Here is a 15,715-nt window from a genome sequence, read left to right as displayed (position 1 = left end):
CCATTTAATGCTCTAAGTGAATAAAGGCATTACTAAAACTGCATGGAAGCTGCTTCATGGGACCCGCCAGGAGCTTGGGAAGGTCAGTGGAGGGAACACCCAAGGCCCCAGAGGCCCTGACTCACACCAGGTCTCAACTTTGACAAGCTAGACCGCAAGAGAACTGAGCACCGTGGGGACAGACACCTGCTAACCTGGTGCCAGCCAGCCAGCCAGCGGTGCACCAGGGGCGTTGGAGAAGACCCACGTGTACATGGAGGTCTGGGGCCGTACAGGGAGTGGCACTGCTGGGTCTAGGACACCCACTTGCGGAGGACGCGGTCCCTGGTTTTACACACACGCACACCAGGCTGTTTGCTTCCCAGAAGGGTGGGTGGGGCTGTGCCCCCAGTTCTGTGAGGACGCTGGCCTGGGCAGGTGAGTGGCTGCAGACCGAGCCTGGAGCAGTGGTCTTGCTGGCCACGGGACGGAGGCGGCTCCAGCACCTATAAAGTCAAACACTGAGACTTTCTGGAATTTTTTATTTTCAGTACATTAAATTTACTCATAAAAACATTCTAAAAATGTACAATTTTTCCTTTTTAACAAAGTATAATAAAACATAAAAACCCCAAAAACAGAATACTTGACATTTACAATTCAAAATCAAATTAGAATATTAAATATTTACAAAACTATATCTTTTAAAAATATTTATAAAGTTACATGCAATTTTGTAGAATTGACAAAAGAATGGCTCAAAAATGGGAGGATTTTCCTTCATTCCTAAAAACAAATGTCCAGTAGAAGCTGGGAAGGTGTTCGGTCTCGGTTACCGAAGCCTCACTTGGTGTGCGCACAGACTGGCCCGGCTGCCCAGGGACTCCCCTGGGCCCTCGCGAGGCCCTGGGTTAGCGGACAGTGACCCGGACCTTTGGCCTCCACCAGCACAGTATGTGGTGTTCTAAAATATTGCAAGTGTTGATGAAAGATGCCCACTTCCACTCGGACCTTGGGACTGCAACAGTAAAGCCTGTGCAGGCCCGTGGCTCTCCCAGCCCTGTGGTCTGTCCTTCGGGAGTGGGGAATGGACAGCCCTGCCCTGCCCTGCCCAGCTTCCACAGGGCCATCCTCGGGGAGACTTCAGCAGGTAATGCCGCCAGTAGCCAGGGTGTAAAACCAGCGTGGCACCAGACCAGACACCAGAAAGCAGGAAGAGTGGCCCGGAAGCCTGGGGTCACCAGGGTGCAAGAGGGGCCGTGTTCGCGGACACATGGCAGCACGCACAGCCCTCGAAGGTCCTGCCACTGGCACGGCCCCGGCCGCCAGCGTGCGGCGCCGGTCGGGACCTGCTCAGGACTCCGTTACACGCCGACGCCAGCCATCCCCGGAGTGCACAGACCATGCTGGCTTTCTAATACCCAGTCATCATCTGCACGGAGGAAAGTCTTCTATTCATTTTGGGTGCCAGCTCTACTTCCTCAGGGCTCTTCAGCAGTGGGGAGTTTTAGCCTGAAATACTTCCCAATCTTCAATATTACCATGGAATAAAAAGGAGAAAATAAGGTAAACTGAAAAAAGAAAGCAAAATAGCTGTTTTATCACAACACTGTGCTATCTGCTCCCCGCACCCCGGCAGAGAGCAAGGCCAGCCAGCCAGCAACACAGCCGGCTCCAAGGAGCCGGCCCGCCCGGAGAGCCTGGTGAAGCAGAGCGATCTCAAAGACGCGATGTTAACCACGGACGGGGTCTCCGCTGAGGGCGCATGCTCTCCTCCCAGCCCGCGGACTCCGACCGCTTCTGGAGAGAAATCCATCAGGCAGAGACAATAAATACTGCTAGCGCATCTCCCCAAGTCCCAGCATGGAGCGCAAAGGGGCGGTGTCCAGGCCGCCGCGCCAGGTCCTGTGCAGGTGGACCTTCCTAGCGTTGTCCGATTCTCCGCAGCCTCGCGGGCTGGCGCCACGCGGGCGCTTCCACGGACTCGGAAGGACCGGACGCAGGACCTGGACCTCCACTCTCAGTGGCAGACTGCAAATGGAAGTTTCTGTGGGAAATCGTTGCGGTGTTTGCGGTTAACTTTTAACATCAAAACAGTAAAGGGGTAACAACAGACACTTCATCCCTCTTTGCCGACCACTAAGACAAAAAACTTAAACAGGATCGTTTTTCTTCTGCTATGAGACAGTTTCCAACAATTTCACTGTGTTGAAATAGGATTTATTTAAAATATTTCTTTGTTTTAAAAAAACCAAAAAATTTAAAAGTTTGGCTTTCAGCACATATCCAGGCCACTGTAACGGCCTTCAGAAATAGTAAAATCGTAAACATCAATAAACACTTGAAGTCTTCCTCATTAACACAACACCACAAGCTCCAGTCTGGGACTCTTTAAGGCAAAGTAGTGTCAGTCAGGTCCTGTCCGGCGTGCTGTAGTGTTTGGAAGGTAGAGGTCCGCGGCCCATCCTTCAGAACCGCGTGGAGCACTGTGCCAGTAACAGAGAATACAGGGCTGTCAATTCTGCATTGCATAGAAATAAAACGACTAAAAGAATACTATAAAACTCTACTAAAAGCCTTCATAAAAAAATGTAACAACGTTCTGCTTTAGTTAGTGCACCACACGCCTTCTAGGGCTTTCTTTTGACTCACACCAATTTGGCATGCCGCTGATTGTCCGGTTTGAAGAATGGTCTGGAAGCTGCAGTGTTCCTCTGTACATGTGCCACTGGAGATTTGCCGGCAGACCTCACCCATCCGTGTTTTAACAACGAAGGCTTTAGCATTTTAGGAAACATTATTGAGGAGAAAATTCCCTTTCGTCTTGAAGACTGAAGTCCCTAAATTCTGAGCCAAAACGCTTCCATGCGGGCGGGTAAAGCAGGGACCCACAGACTGTATTTCCTGCTGCGCTCAGGCCTGGGCTGCGCTGCCTGAGTGGCTTCTCTGAGTCTTATCTCTTCCTACTGAAGTTTTCTAGGCAATTTTTTTAACGGAATTAACTATAAATACACAGCTTAATACAAAAGAAGTCGACAGGAGGAAGTTTCAAATCTTCTGCTTATAAATCACAGGACTGTATTACTGTTGAAATGTCTGTGCTGAGTGTGACTGTCAGCAGTGAGCGCTGGGCGGGGTCCGTGGAGCCCCCGCGAGACACAACAACTCGCCAGCTTTCCTGACAGCTCACAAAGCCAGATGCTCCCGTGTTCTCCAGGGGTTGGTGTGTGGTGGACAGAACGGGTTTGGAGCCCCCAGCGGGCAGAGGAGGATGGTCTTTTGGACCCTTAGAAATGACGTGGTTGAGAGTGAACTATTCCTATTTATTATTGTAGGGTTTATTATTTATTTTCAGGAGAAAAAAACTGAAAGCCTGGAACTGCTACAAGTGCTTGAAGAAGGGAAGGGCGTACTAACAGCTCTGCTGTGCGCTCAGCCGAGCGGCCTGCTGGTGGTGACGCCGAGTCGAGTCGAGCCGAGCCGAGCCGAGCCGAGCCGAGCCGAGTGGCGGGACCTGGCCCCGACCGCGCAGACGGCTGCTGCCAGGTACATTCCTCTGTAGTGCAATCCTTAGAATCCCAGAGATTAGTGCCTCATCGCTTTAGGAGAAAAACAAAACAGACAGACAGACATCTTCCCTGGCCCGGGCTGCGGAGGTCCCGGGGCCCACCTGGGGAGCTCCGACCTCGCATCTCCATTCAGGTGGCGTAGCTGCCCTGGAGTTGAGTGTGAGCCTAGAAGGAGCAGCAAGGCGATGCTCTTCGGAGAGGCCTCGCGGCCAGCTCCCGAGCCGGGGAGAGGCCCCAGCAAGTCCTGACACAAGCTCCAATCTAGGATTTTGGCAATAAGATTGAGTTTGATGCACTTCTACGCTAGATTTTCTATCCAGTCTAGTAAAATAAAGCACCTTTGGATTAAAAGTATTAAGCTCAACAGCAACTAGACTTCTCAGTTCTGAATTTACTTTTCCTTAGGTCTCCATGGCTTAATAGTGTTCTTTTGCCAGAGAAAAACATCAGTCTGTGGAGTCCAGGCTCTCTGCCGGAGGGGCATATTTCAACCTAAAAGTACCTGGAGAGAGGGAGGGAGAGGTCAAGTTTGCATCGCTGCAGACACACCGCCGACCAGCACGCCCCAGCCGTCCTCACCACCTGCCCATTACCCACAGGACACCGTGCCCAGGTTTGCAAGACCTGCCCTGGGGAGGGCGGGGCAAGAGAGGACATTGCCAGCCTCCTTCAAGCTCCTGCTCTGGGCTTGAGCTCAGTACCTCTCACTGGGGAGAGGGAGCGAGCCTGGCCAATATGAGGGCCTCAGGAGCTGGAGCCTGGCTCTAAAAAGGAAGAAGCCACGTGAAGAGCCACGTACTCCCCTCCCCAGCCCTCCCCACGCCCGGCTTCTACCAGGCACAAGAAGGGGCTGAGACCAACCTTCCCCCATCTAGTTTAATTTTTCTGAAAGAATAAAGCTGGTGTCAGGGATGTAGCGGGCACCCGGGGGCAGAAGTGAGCAGAGGACACAAGAGGCCACTGCCAGCCAGCCAGGCGGGAGGCAGCCAGGCGGGAGGCAGCCAGGCGGGAGGCAGCCAGGCGGGAGGCAGCCAGGCGGGAGGCAGCCAGGCGGGAGGCAGCCAGGCGGGAGGCAGCCAGGCGGGAGGCTCATGCGGCCGACAGCAGAGGGCACCCTGGGTCAGGGCGGGAACCGCCCCCGCGGGCTGCTCCAGCTCCAGGCTCCACTCGGTCACAAGGCCACCCAGAGCCGGCACAGCACCCCCTGGCACAGGTGCGGGGACTTCTGAGGCAGTAGCCGGGAGGATCATTTTGGTTCAAAGAACATTTGAAAAGTTACTTATTGCTGGGCACCCGTGGCTCACAGCTACTCAGGAGGCTGAGATCTGAGGATCACAGTTCAAAGCCAGCCCGGGCAGGAAAGTCCACGAGACTCTTATCTCCAATAAACTACTCAAAACCGGAAGTGGTGCTGTGGCTCAAGCGGTAGAGCGCTAGCTTTGAGCACAAAGAGGCTCAGGGACAGCAAGCAGACCCCAAGTCCTGAGTTCAAACCCCAGGACTGGCCCAAAAAATCCCCCAAACTCCAAGTTCTTTATTTTCATTGACCTAAGTGCCTGCGTGCATCTCCCCCGTGGGCGCCCTGCCCGGGCACGCGGGGCGCCGGGCACCGCAGCCTCACCTTGCCGGTTGAAGTCCATGGACGGCTGCTTGCAGTCCTGGGCACGGTGGCCCGTGGCCCCACAATTGTAACAAGACAGGTTCCCGCTCTTCTTGTGGCTGGAGCCGTTGCTACTGCCCACCAGTCCCTGGCTTTGGTAGAGCCCCGCGGTCCCAGCCATCAGGTTCTGCACGGGCGGCACGGCGAAGGCGGACTGCCCGCCCAGCACGGGCTCCGGGGCCACGCTGCCGCCATAGGGGGCGTGCACCACGGGGAAGCTGGACCCGCCGTACTGCTGGGCGCCCACGTAGCCGTTGCCGCACACGGGGCTGAAGGGCAGGAAGGGGAAGGTGAGCACGGACGGCCCCGAGAACGGGTGCTGGAAGTAGCTGGCGTAGCTGACAGTCAGGCCACCGGAGCCACAGCTGCCGCTGCACCCGCAGGACGTGCACACGATGCAGCCGGGCGGGGGGGGCGCGGGGGGCGCGGGGGGCTGCTGATGGTGGTGGTGGTGGTGGTGGCTCTGGCTGGAGGCAGGAATGTTTCCCGTGGAGCCGCCGCCACCGCCGCCGCCGCCGCCGTAGAACGTGTTCTCGGGGACCGAGGAGAGCGCCGGGCTGGAGCTGGGCGCCGGGCAGCTGGGCAGCGTGGCCAGGCTGGCGAAGGACGTGGAGGGGTGGCTGCTGGGGGAGGCAGGGTTGCTGCTGGCGCAGAAGCTGCCCTGCAGGGGCCCCACGGGCACGCTGCTCACGGCGGAGAAGGCAACTTTGGTGTTGGCTGTGTACAGAGCAGTCCGGGGGTTGATTATTGCAGGCGCCACGCTGATCTGCACGCTGTTGGGGCAGGAGGTCTGCCCCGCGGCGGGCTCGGCGGGGACGGAGGGCGACAGCAGCAGCTTGATGGGCGGCCGGGCCACGTGCAGGACGGCACTTGGCGCGCCCGCCGCGGCCGAGCTGGTCTCCGCCGCCAGGGCTGGCTGCGGCACAGTCTTCAGCACCCTGTGCAGCGTGGCGGCAGGCTCCACTTTGGCCCGAGGACCAAAGGAGACCGTGGGAGACACCGGGCTGTTCTCCGCAAGTCCCGAGAGGACCTGCACGGGTGGATGGGGCGCTGCGGTGGGCAGGGCGTCCGGGGCTGCGCTGCTGAAGCTCTTGTCCGCTTTCGCCCCACTCCGGGCGCCGGGCCCCTTGCTCCGATCTTCCAAGGACAGAAGCGAGTGCACCGAAGATGAGAGGAGCTTCACGTCGGCGCTGCCTCTGTCTGCCTTGTGCACGGAGCTCAGCATCCGAACGGGTGCCAGGGGCGTGGCTGTGGGCATTAGCTGGGGGGGCAGGGGGTGGTGGCCCGCGGGGCCAGAGCTGGCCTCGTTCTGCACGGGCAGGACCTGGGCCGTGGGTCTGGCGGAGTTGGAGGGGAAGTGACTCAACAGCACCACGGGCTTCTCCTTGTCGGCGCCCTCGGCCTGCACGTCCGCACCTGGGGGGACAGGGCAGAGCATGGGCACGGGGCTGCCTGGGCGGGGCGCGGCCCCGCGGGCCCGAGACTTACGTCGGTCGCTCTCCTCAGCGCTGTCAGAGCTCTCCTCCCGCGCCTGCGCGCCCATGGGGCTGGAGGAGGAGCTGGAGTACTCGGAGGAGCTGCCTTCGCGGGGCATTTGGCGAGGCGGGGGCTCCACCTCCACCCGAAGCTCTGCAGACAGAAAACACAGTCAGCTCCGGCGCTGGCACCCCGTGCACTCCGCCCCCCGCCCCACCCGCTGCCCCGGACTCCTTAACCACTCAGAGCAGATGCTGGTTTCTCTCTGAGTTCTGCTGAACAGAATTTTCCCTTCCTGTGAGAGAGGAAAGGCCCTGGGAGCTTGGGGCCCTGAGCAAGAAGAGAAGCCGGAGCGCGTGAAGAAGGGCTGAGGATGAGCAGCCTCCTCCTGACCATGTCCGGCTCACACTCAGCACCAGAGCTCAGGATGGACGTCTTCTGCCTCAAGAACCGTGGGCGGATCTCCAGTGTCCAGCATCTGGCTCCTGTCTACTTTCCTTATCTAGATGATCCCAGTCACAATCAAGAACACTGGACACGGGAGAAAGGGAACCGTACAACCCACGGGTGGGTGGCCACAGCTAGCAAGTGGGAACAGACGCCACCGTACGAATGCAAATGTACTCAGACCTGACTCGTGTTCATGCAACCCCTCTGTACATCACCTCTGTGGTAACGACGAAGGGAATGAAAAAGAAAACATCCACGAGGATCAGAGCGTGTACATAGGAACGAGAGTGCTTAGAGGCCTGGCTGGGGCTGTGCAGCGGGCAGGCTGTGGGCCGCACCTGCTGTGTGGTTGCTGCGCGCCGGCTGAGCGGGCCCCACGTGGCTGGTCGGGGGAACGCGAGCCACGCCACCGCTGGAGACCAAGGGCGGGGCTGCGGAGCCCAGGAACCGCCTCTCCGACTTCTCCCTGGGAGGCAGAAAGCAGACGGGAGCCAGTGCTTCTCCCTCTCCACCACTGCCGGCCCGCCGCAGGGCTGCCGCCTTCGAGGCCTGAACCTCCCCAGGCAGCGCCTCCTCCCTCCTCCAGGCCTGAACCTCCCCAGGCAGCGCCTCCTCCTCCAGGCCTGAACAACCCCAGGCAGGAGCACATATTTTGCCACCTACTGTATACTTACTTTTCCAGCTCCAGTTGAGTCTTGAGTTTTTTCTTCGCTCCCATGGTGAGGGACTCAAATTTATTCAAATCTTCCTCAGTAAGGCTCAGAAACTTATAGAGGAGAAACAAATCACAAAATTATAGAAGCAGTTAGGATGCTGGAAACAACCTGGGTGAATTGGATGCTGCGGCCCTGGAGCCGCCTTTCCTCCGGTCCCGTTCTGGCATTGATGGCAACTCCTGGTTAGGCTGCCAGGGATCCAGAGAAGCAAACGCCATCCAGGAGGGACTGGACTGGCCGGCCCTCAGGCCGGATCCAAGCCACCAGGGGTGCCCTGGCTCTCCCACCACCAGATGCCTGTTTTGTTACCCAGCCATTAGAAAACTGTGGCCACAGCTAGCAAAATAATCTGTTCACTAAAACTGTTCGATCATACACAGAGGACATTATGTATACACTACAAACTTTTTTTTTGGTCGGCCATGGGGCTTGAACTCTGGGCCTGGGCACTGTCCCTCAGCTCTTCAGCTCAAGGCTGGCGCTCTACCACTTGAGCCATAGCGACACTTCCAGCTTTTTCTGCTTATGTGGTGCTGAGGAATCGAACCCAGGGCCTCATGCATGCAAGGTAAGCGCTCTACCACTGAGCCACCTTCCCAGCCCCCAAAACTTCATTATTCTGTAAAAAAACAAAAACAAAAAACCCAGCCATTATGCCCCCCTGCCCAGCAGGGGGAGTCTGGAATTCAAATACCCCATATAAATGTAATTAAATCAGTGACATCAAGACTAAAAACATTTCATAATTTTAACTGTGAAACCATCCTCGCCAGGCAAAGTCTTCCTAGTCAGGCAAGGCTAGAAACATCTGTCTAGTCTTCTTAAATACAGCCCAGAATGGAGCCTGCCTCCTGGTCCCACCACGGCTGGGCCCAGGGTGCTCTTCGTGTGGAAAGCGTGGACAGCGTGGACAGTGGTGGGCTTCTCAAGTCACAGATTCCCAACCTGCCAGACCTGAGCCACCCAGAAAAGCCGTGTAACTGCCCAGCGGCAGGCGGCCCCCACGATCAAACCCAAATCCTGCAAACCACAGGCTGTGACTGCCACCTCGGAAGTGGCATAGACGCCCCCCCCCCCGCCCCCTTCTGGGAATGAGGTCAGGAGAGAGGCCGCCGAGGAAAGCCAAGCCAGCTCTGTGTGGCTCCCCCAGCAGGCAGCTCACCTTCTCCATGGTGAGCTGTTTAAAGACGGGGTAATACTTGTGCAAACGCAGCTTCCTCAGCCAGTCTAATATTCCATTTTGCTCCTGGGGCTGTGGGGCCTGCAGACTGGGCGGCATCAGGATGGCGGGTGAGCTGTCCACCTGGGCCCGGTAGGCCAGCGCTGAGCCCGCGCCCCCGGCATGGGAGCAGTGGGGCAAGGCGGCGGCCACGCCGGCCGCGTGCTGCAGGTGGTGCTGAGCACCGCTCTGCGAGGACGGGATGCCGGCCACTCCACACACAGGCCTGCGGGACAGGGGACGGTTTTCAAAGCTGCCAACTGCATTGGGACCTGCCAGCTCCTACGCCTGGCCAGATGCCTGTCTTCAGCTCATCACATTCACACTTGGAAATCACCAGGGTCCCGTCGCTGTCCCGCCCGACACAGAGCCCTCCTCCAAGGACACTTCCCACAGGCACGCACGGTTACCCACGGGCCCACAGCGCACACCCACGTGTGCCCGGCACAGGGTCACCAGGCATGTGGCGACATGCCTGCTCCGTTGCTTCTATTTCTCTGTTTATTCTTATGCTTGGTGCCAGTCCTGGGACTTGAACTCAGGGCCTGAGTATTGTCCCTGAGCCTTTTCTCTCCAGGTTAGCGCTCTACCACTTGAGCCACAGCTCGCGTCCAGCGTTTAGGAGTAGTGTATTGGAGAAGGTCTCGCATGCTTTCCCCAGCAGGCAGGGTCACGGGCATAAGCCATCAGTGCCCAAGACTTTGTTGCTTCTACGTAAGAAGACAGTGCTGATAAATCACACGTGGGAACTGACTACTGGGCACTAAAAGGGAGCCCTAAGTGTGGAAGTCCAGGGAACTGATTCCCCTCCTCTCCACAGCACCCAGGGTGCAGACAGATAGGCGAACGGCGAGGAGCAGCCGTCCACACAGGCAGAGAGCAGAAAGGTCTCTCACCTTCCAGACACACCCATCACGGCTCCTACTTTAGGAAGGGAGGGGTTGCCGGGGCCTGTGAATGAGAAAGCAAACATGGTGGCGATTCACAGACAGAAGACGGTTATTCTTACGTCATTTCACAAACTTACTTGGACTCTGAAGCTGTTGGGTGGGAGATGAGGTGCTGAAAAATTTCTTAACATGGTCATTTTTTAATATGTGAGAAGGTAATGAAGCCAAGAATCTAAAAACAAACAAATGGTGTCACCAGCATTAAAATGACATGGACAAAAACCGGAAGATGAGTCCATCCACACGACTTCCTCCCAGCCTCCCTCTGAACACCCGCAGGACCGTGATGTGCAGCAGGTGCCGCGGGCAGCGTGGACGAGCCCCACGCTCCCGAGACGCCGCTGCGGGCGCTGCGGCACAGCCCTCGCCACTCCCGGCCCAACCGCTCAGACACACAAAAGGTGCGCAGGCTCCGCCTCCCTCCCTCTCACCACCCCGGTGCCCGCTGGTCTGAGCCCGGAGGACCGGCCCTGGCCAGAGCCTTACCTACCTCAGGCCCGCTTCCAGACCCACATGGTTTCGCTCCACATAGAAGGAGTCTGAGCCAGCCAAGCAAGGAATGAGTTTGTCCACATTCTCTTCGGGGTAAAGCTGAGATAACTGAAGGAGAAGACAAGGATGGCTACCAGCAGGGCCGGGAGGCCACCTCAGCCAGCAGGGAGTCGCCTCTGGGAGGGGGTGGGGGGGCTGAGGAACAGCCCGCGCCAAGCAGAAGCTGCGCTGCAGGCAGCTGCTGGGGGAGTTCACAGGGCCACCCTCCCCCACCCACCTCCCAGGACAGAGCTCCCTTCCACGGAGGCAGAGAGGCCTCAGGTGGCTGGGGGCTCTGCGGACAGGAGTGAGAATAACTGCTCCTAGCACCCAAAGACCCCCAGTTCCTGGGGGAGAGGCAGGGGCAATACTTGCTGCCTGTGCCACTAGGCCCTGGAAGAAGCCCAGGGAAGCGAGGGAGGTGGAGTCTGCATCTAGAACCCTCCCTTACCCCACTACGAGTCCAGCACTAGCAGCATGTACCCTCGGGAGGCGTCAAGAACTCCCAGCAGCACAGGATAGCCAAGATCTAAGTGAGAAGGCGGCCTTGGAAAGCCTCCAGTTCCCACCTCAACCCGAGGCCAGGCGGCAGCAGCCCACCAAGCAGCGGTGCCTGAAGGGGTAACCATGGCAACGAGGTCTGCTGGGACAGACCCAAGGCTCCACAAGGGCTGTTCCCGTCTCTAGTCTCCCGACATGGCTCCTACCCAGATTTGCAGAGCACACACAAAATAAGGTAGGATACTCATGAGACCCAGACTCGGAAGTAACCCAGGCAGTGGAATGGTTTCAGACCAGGACTTTAAAGCTCACACCTGTCATCCTAGCTACTCAGGAGGCTGAGATCTGAGGATCACGGTTCAAAGCCAGCCTGGGCAGGAATGCGCAGAAGACTCTAATCTCCAATGAACCACCAGGAAAACCTGAAGTGGCACTGTGGCTCAAAGTGGTAGAGTGCTTAATCTTGAGCAAAAAGAGCTCAGGGACAGTGCCCAGGATCTGAGTTCAAGCCACAGGACCAAAAAACAATAAATAACAAAATCACCAGGGTATATTCCAAGTGACCCAGCAAAAAAGGTGGGCAACCAAAATACATAATCAGGGGCGAGTCCAACAAGCAGTGCGCTCTGCAGCGGCCATGTGGAATGGGGAGCAGGGAAAGGAGCCACAACCACCACGCAGGAGAGGAGGTCAGCAGGGAGCCCCAGGGAAGAAGACTGAAGCTGAAGACAGAGCCAGCAGGTCAGCATCCCCTCTGCGGCATGCACACCCAGGCCCAAGGCTGCAGCAGGTCAGCATCACCTCTGCGGCATGCACACCCAGGCCCAAGGCTGCAGCAGGTCAGGGTCCATCAGCTCTGCGGCATGCACACCCAGGCCCAAGGCTGCAGCAGGTCAGGGTCCATCAGCTCTGCGGCATGCACACCCAGGCCCAAGGCTGCAGCAGGTCAGCACCACCTCTGCGGCATGCACACCCAGGCCCAAGGCTGCAGCAGGTCAGCACCACCTCTGCGGCATGCACACCCAGGCCCAAGGCTGCAGCAGGTCAGCATCCCCTCTGCGGCATGCACACCCAGGCCCAAGGCTGCAGCAGGTCAGCACCACCTCTGCGGCATGCACACCCAGCCCCAAGGCTGCAGCAGGTCAGCACCACCTCTGCGGCATGCACACCCAGCCCCAAGGCTGCAGCAGGTCAGGGTCCATCAGCTCAGCGAGGTCAGAGCACGGCAAGGAGGAGGTACTAGAGGAGACTCAGTGCTCTCAGCACAGGGTCTGTATCCCCGGAGCTCCTCAGCGCCCGAAGGCCAAGCAGACAAGCACCCTGGCTGTGTAGCGGGAGCCACGCCACCCACCGAACGCTCTCCTGGGGGGCTGTATCTCAGCTGGTTTTAACAGAGTCTTGCTTTGGAAGCGAGACCTTGCAATCTTCTTGCCTCTTGAATGCTGGTATTATAGGCATGCAGCACCATGCCCGCCTGGGCTCCGTTTCAGAATGAAACACAGGATTGCCTAGAGACACCTTCGATGTGCACATACCCCATCACCACAGGAGAGCATAAAGGAGACGCATTACCTTGGCTGCGGCTTGGGCTCTGGCGGCTTGGGCCTATGCCCTTGAAGCAAGCATGAAAACTGTGTTCACACACGGTGCATATGCACAGACAGCTGTGTTCACACACGGTGCATACGCACAGACAACCGTGTTCACACAAGGTGCATACGCACAGAGAGGCAAAGAGGTGTTTGTGTGCTTTGTTCAAATGTTTTTGTTAACCCAGCTTAAAATGAGACAGGGAATCCGCTTTGTAAGTCAGCCACAGAGTGTTCAGGTTCGGTCTTAGGACCTGCACCTCGGACTCTGCCCAAGGAAACCTGGGCTGGAGAGTGGCAGCGGCGGCAGAAGGGGCTCTGTGCGGCCGGTGCTCCTCTGAACCTCTCAGCTGAAGAAGACGGGCGCACTGCCTCACATGCTGGCAGGCCGGCTCGGGCGGCCTTCCTCTGCAGCTCGAGCAACCTCTGGGGAACATGTGTCTTTTAATTGTGACAAGTGTTTAATCACCTTACCTTTGAGATAAACTCAGTCACTTCTGAGGAAGATTTGGTTACTGACGTTACTGAAGAATCAGACCACAAGACCTTAAAAACAAATGAACAAGCCTTGAAATCAGGATCCTCTGCCCCGGCACACATATCCAGGGCACTGCTGTGGTGGCGAGTGTGAGCTTCCCCCTGCATGCCGTGGGGAGGGGAGGGGCTCAGTCCTCCCCAGCTCCTCCTGACTGATGTAACTGGCCAAAGTACTCCCGGCTGGTCCAAGCGTGCTCCTCAAGTTCTGGAAAAATCACCTGCACTGACTCCTGCGAGTGCCAAACACCAGCCCTTCACAGAGGCAAGGGTCCACGCTGCCTCCCGCAGTGGCAAACGCTTCCAGACCCAGCGCTAGGTCGTAGCGCCTAGTCTGGCAGGGAAAGAGGAACGGGCAGGGCAGAGGGCAGGGCGGGCAGAGGGCGGGGCCGGTGGGGCGGGCTGGCAGCTCTGGTGCTCTGTGGCCGGGGGGCCTTCTGAGAGCACTGGACCTGTGACCCCTTCCGGCCTCGCATCTCGGCCTGCTGCGCTGTGGCCACAGCCTGGGTGTGGGCCACTTCTGCGCCCTGGAAGGGCTTTCTTTGCACTCAGTAATGAGGACATGGAGGTGGCCAACTGGGAGAAACACGAAATTACAAACGCTGCCTAAATTCCAGAAGGCATTGGTGACTTTCAGGTCAGGAAATAAAATGACCAAATAGGTTTCATTTTCCAAAGTGGAGACAGAACTTCCCAGTCGGATGGGGCTGGGAAGGTGGTTCAGTGGTAGCGCGCTTGCCTTGCATGCCTGAGGCCCTGGGTTCAATTCCCCAGCACCACATAAGCAAAAAGAAAAAAAGCCGGAAGTGGCGCTGCTGTGGCTCAAGTGGCAGAGCGCTCGCCTTGAGCTGAAGAGCTGAGGGACAGCGCCCAGGCCCAGAGTTCAGGCCCCATGACCGGACCCCCCCTCCCTCCCAGTGGGAGCAGACCCCTGCCCGAGCCCAGCCGCACGGGACACACACACACATGCGAGCCAGGAGCACAGCGGCAGGGAGGACCGCAGGACCGCCATGCTCATGCGGAGAGCATCAGGCCCCGGCACAACGCGACTCCAGTAGCTGAGGGCCCCTGCGGGACCTCGAGGAGAGGGAGGCCTGCTACCAGGGCGTCCTGCGGGGCGGCACACCAGAGTCCCCTCTTTGCAGCTGAAGTCTGCTGCCCCTCAGGGGACAGGCCATCAAAGAGGGAGGCCCCACAAGGAGAGGCTTACCATGTGCAGTCCACCTGCCCTGGCTGTCTGTATTGGCTGGTCAATACAAACTGGCACTGACTGCCAGCACCATGACTTTCACAGACACACCAACAGGCAGCAGAGCAAATCACAGCGCTATGGGATCCTACCGCTCCGGCAGAGCAGCTGAGGCCGGAGGGGCCAGCTTACACCTCCACCCCACACGGGAAGCAAAATGCACACCGACACACACTCGGCGCGCGCACACACAGTCTGGGTCCCCTGGGCTGCCTCACAAGGCTCTCACTCCCTTGGGACGCTGGAGTGCCTGGCATCACCAACAGCCAGCTGGTGGGGGGCAGGGAGCCGAGGACCCCAGCCACCGCACGGGGCAAGGGAAGCGGACACCGCCTAAAGGAGGGCAGCCAGGAGGAGGCCCCAACCTGCCTGGTCCAGAGTACCGACAAGGGCGGGGCTGTAGCTCAGTGGCAAAACTCGCCTAGTAAGTACAGAAAACCGCAAGTGTGCCTGTGGATCAGAGCCTTGAGCAAAAGAGCTTAGGGACAGCAGGTCCTGCGTTCAAATCCCAAGACAGACAAAATAAATGAAATAAATCCACAGCAGACCAAAATGTTCAGGAAGAATGATTTTTAAAGAGCAGCTGTTGTGTGGCTCCTTCTGTGTGATACAACTTTAGTCACTATAGGTTTTCAGAAACTGGAGCCCTTGTGTTTCACCTCGTCCATCTCACTGTAGTAAAATGTCTTCTGGAAAGTTCTCACAGAAGCCAGGCACGGATGGCTCACACCTGTAATCCTAGCTATCAGGAAGCTGAGAGCTGAGGGTCATGGTTCAAGGCCAGCCCGGGCAGGAAAGTCTGTGAGGTCTTACCTTGAATTTAACCACCAGAAAACAGGAAGTGAAGCTGTGGCTCAAAGCTGAAGAGTGCTAGCCTTAAGCAGAAAAGCTCAGGGATAGCGCCCAAGCCCTGAGTTCGAGCCCCACAACTGATTTAAAAAAAAAAAAAAAAAAAGTAAAGTTTTACCAGGAGCAAGGCATCGATGGCTCACACCTGTAGTCCTAGTTACTCGGGACGCTGAGATCTAAGAGTAGAGTTTCAAAGCCAGCCCGGTTGGGAAAGTCTGCATTTGGGGGAAGGGGGGGGGGGCGCAGCTTTTTCTGTTTATGTGATACTGAGGAATCGAACCCAGGGCTACATGCACACTAGGCAAGCACTCTACCATTAAGCCACATTCCCAGCCCCATGAAATTCTTACCTCCAATTAGCTAACCCTAAAGCTGGAAATGGTGCTATGGCTCAAGCGATAAGAGTGCTAGCCTTGAGCAAAAAAAGTTCAGGGACAGTGCTC

The 15,715-nt window shown here is 57.5% G+C and overlaps 1 protein-coding gene across 1 annotated transcript in view; it reads right to left on the bottom strand.

Moving 5' to 3' along the window:
* Positions 1-510: 510 nt before the first annotated feature.
* Positions 511-15,715, bottom strand: part of LOC138823509 (zinc finger CCHC domain-containing protein 14-like) — a 56,163-nt gene continuing 40,958 nt past the window's right edge. The window contains exons 4-13 of the mRNA XM_070016874.1: positions 13,115-13,186; positions 10,510-10,619; positions 10,097-10,191; positions 9,966-10,020; positions 9,013-9,295; positions 7,809-7,900; positions 7,473-7,600; positions 6,697-6,837; positions 5,170-6,624; positions 511-4,050 (exon numbers count right to left, since the gene is read on the bottom strand). Of these exons, the coding sequence (XP_069872975.1) occupies positions 3,995-4,050; positions 5,170-6,624; positions 6,697-6,837; positions 7,473-7,600; positions 7,809-7,900; positions 9,013-9,295; positions 9,966-10,020; positions 10,097-10,191; positions 10,510-10,619; positions 13,115-13,186 (2,487 nt within the window). The 3' untranslated portion in view covers positions 511-3,994. The remainder of the gene's footprint in view (positions 4,051-5,169; positions 6,625-6,696; positions 6,838-7,472; positions 7,601-7,808; positions 7,901-9,012; positions 9,296-9,965; positions 10,021-10,096; positions 10,192-10,509; positions 10,620-13,114; positions 13,187-15,715) is intronic.

The sequence above is a fragment of the Dipodomys merriami genome, unplaced genomic scaffold (genome assembly GCF_024711535.1).
Source record: "Dipodomys merriami isolate MVZ:Mamm:240054 unplaced genomic scaffold, mDipMer1.0.p SCAF_120, whole genome shotgun sequence".
In the NCBI taxonomy this organism is placed as follows: Eukaryota; Metazoa; Chordata; class Mammalia; order Rodentia; family Heteromyidae; genus Dipodomys; species Dipodomys merriami.
This window is presented reverse-complemented; position numbering and strand designations above follow the sequence as displayed.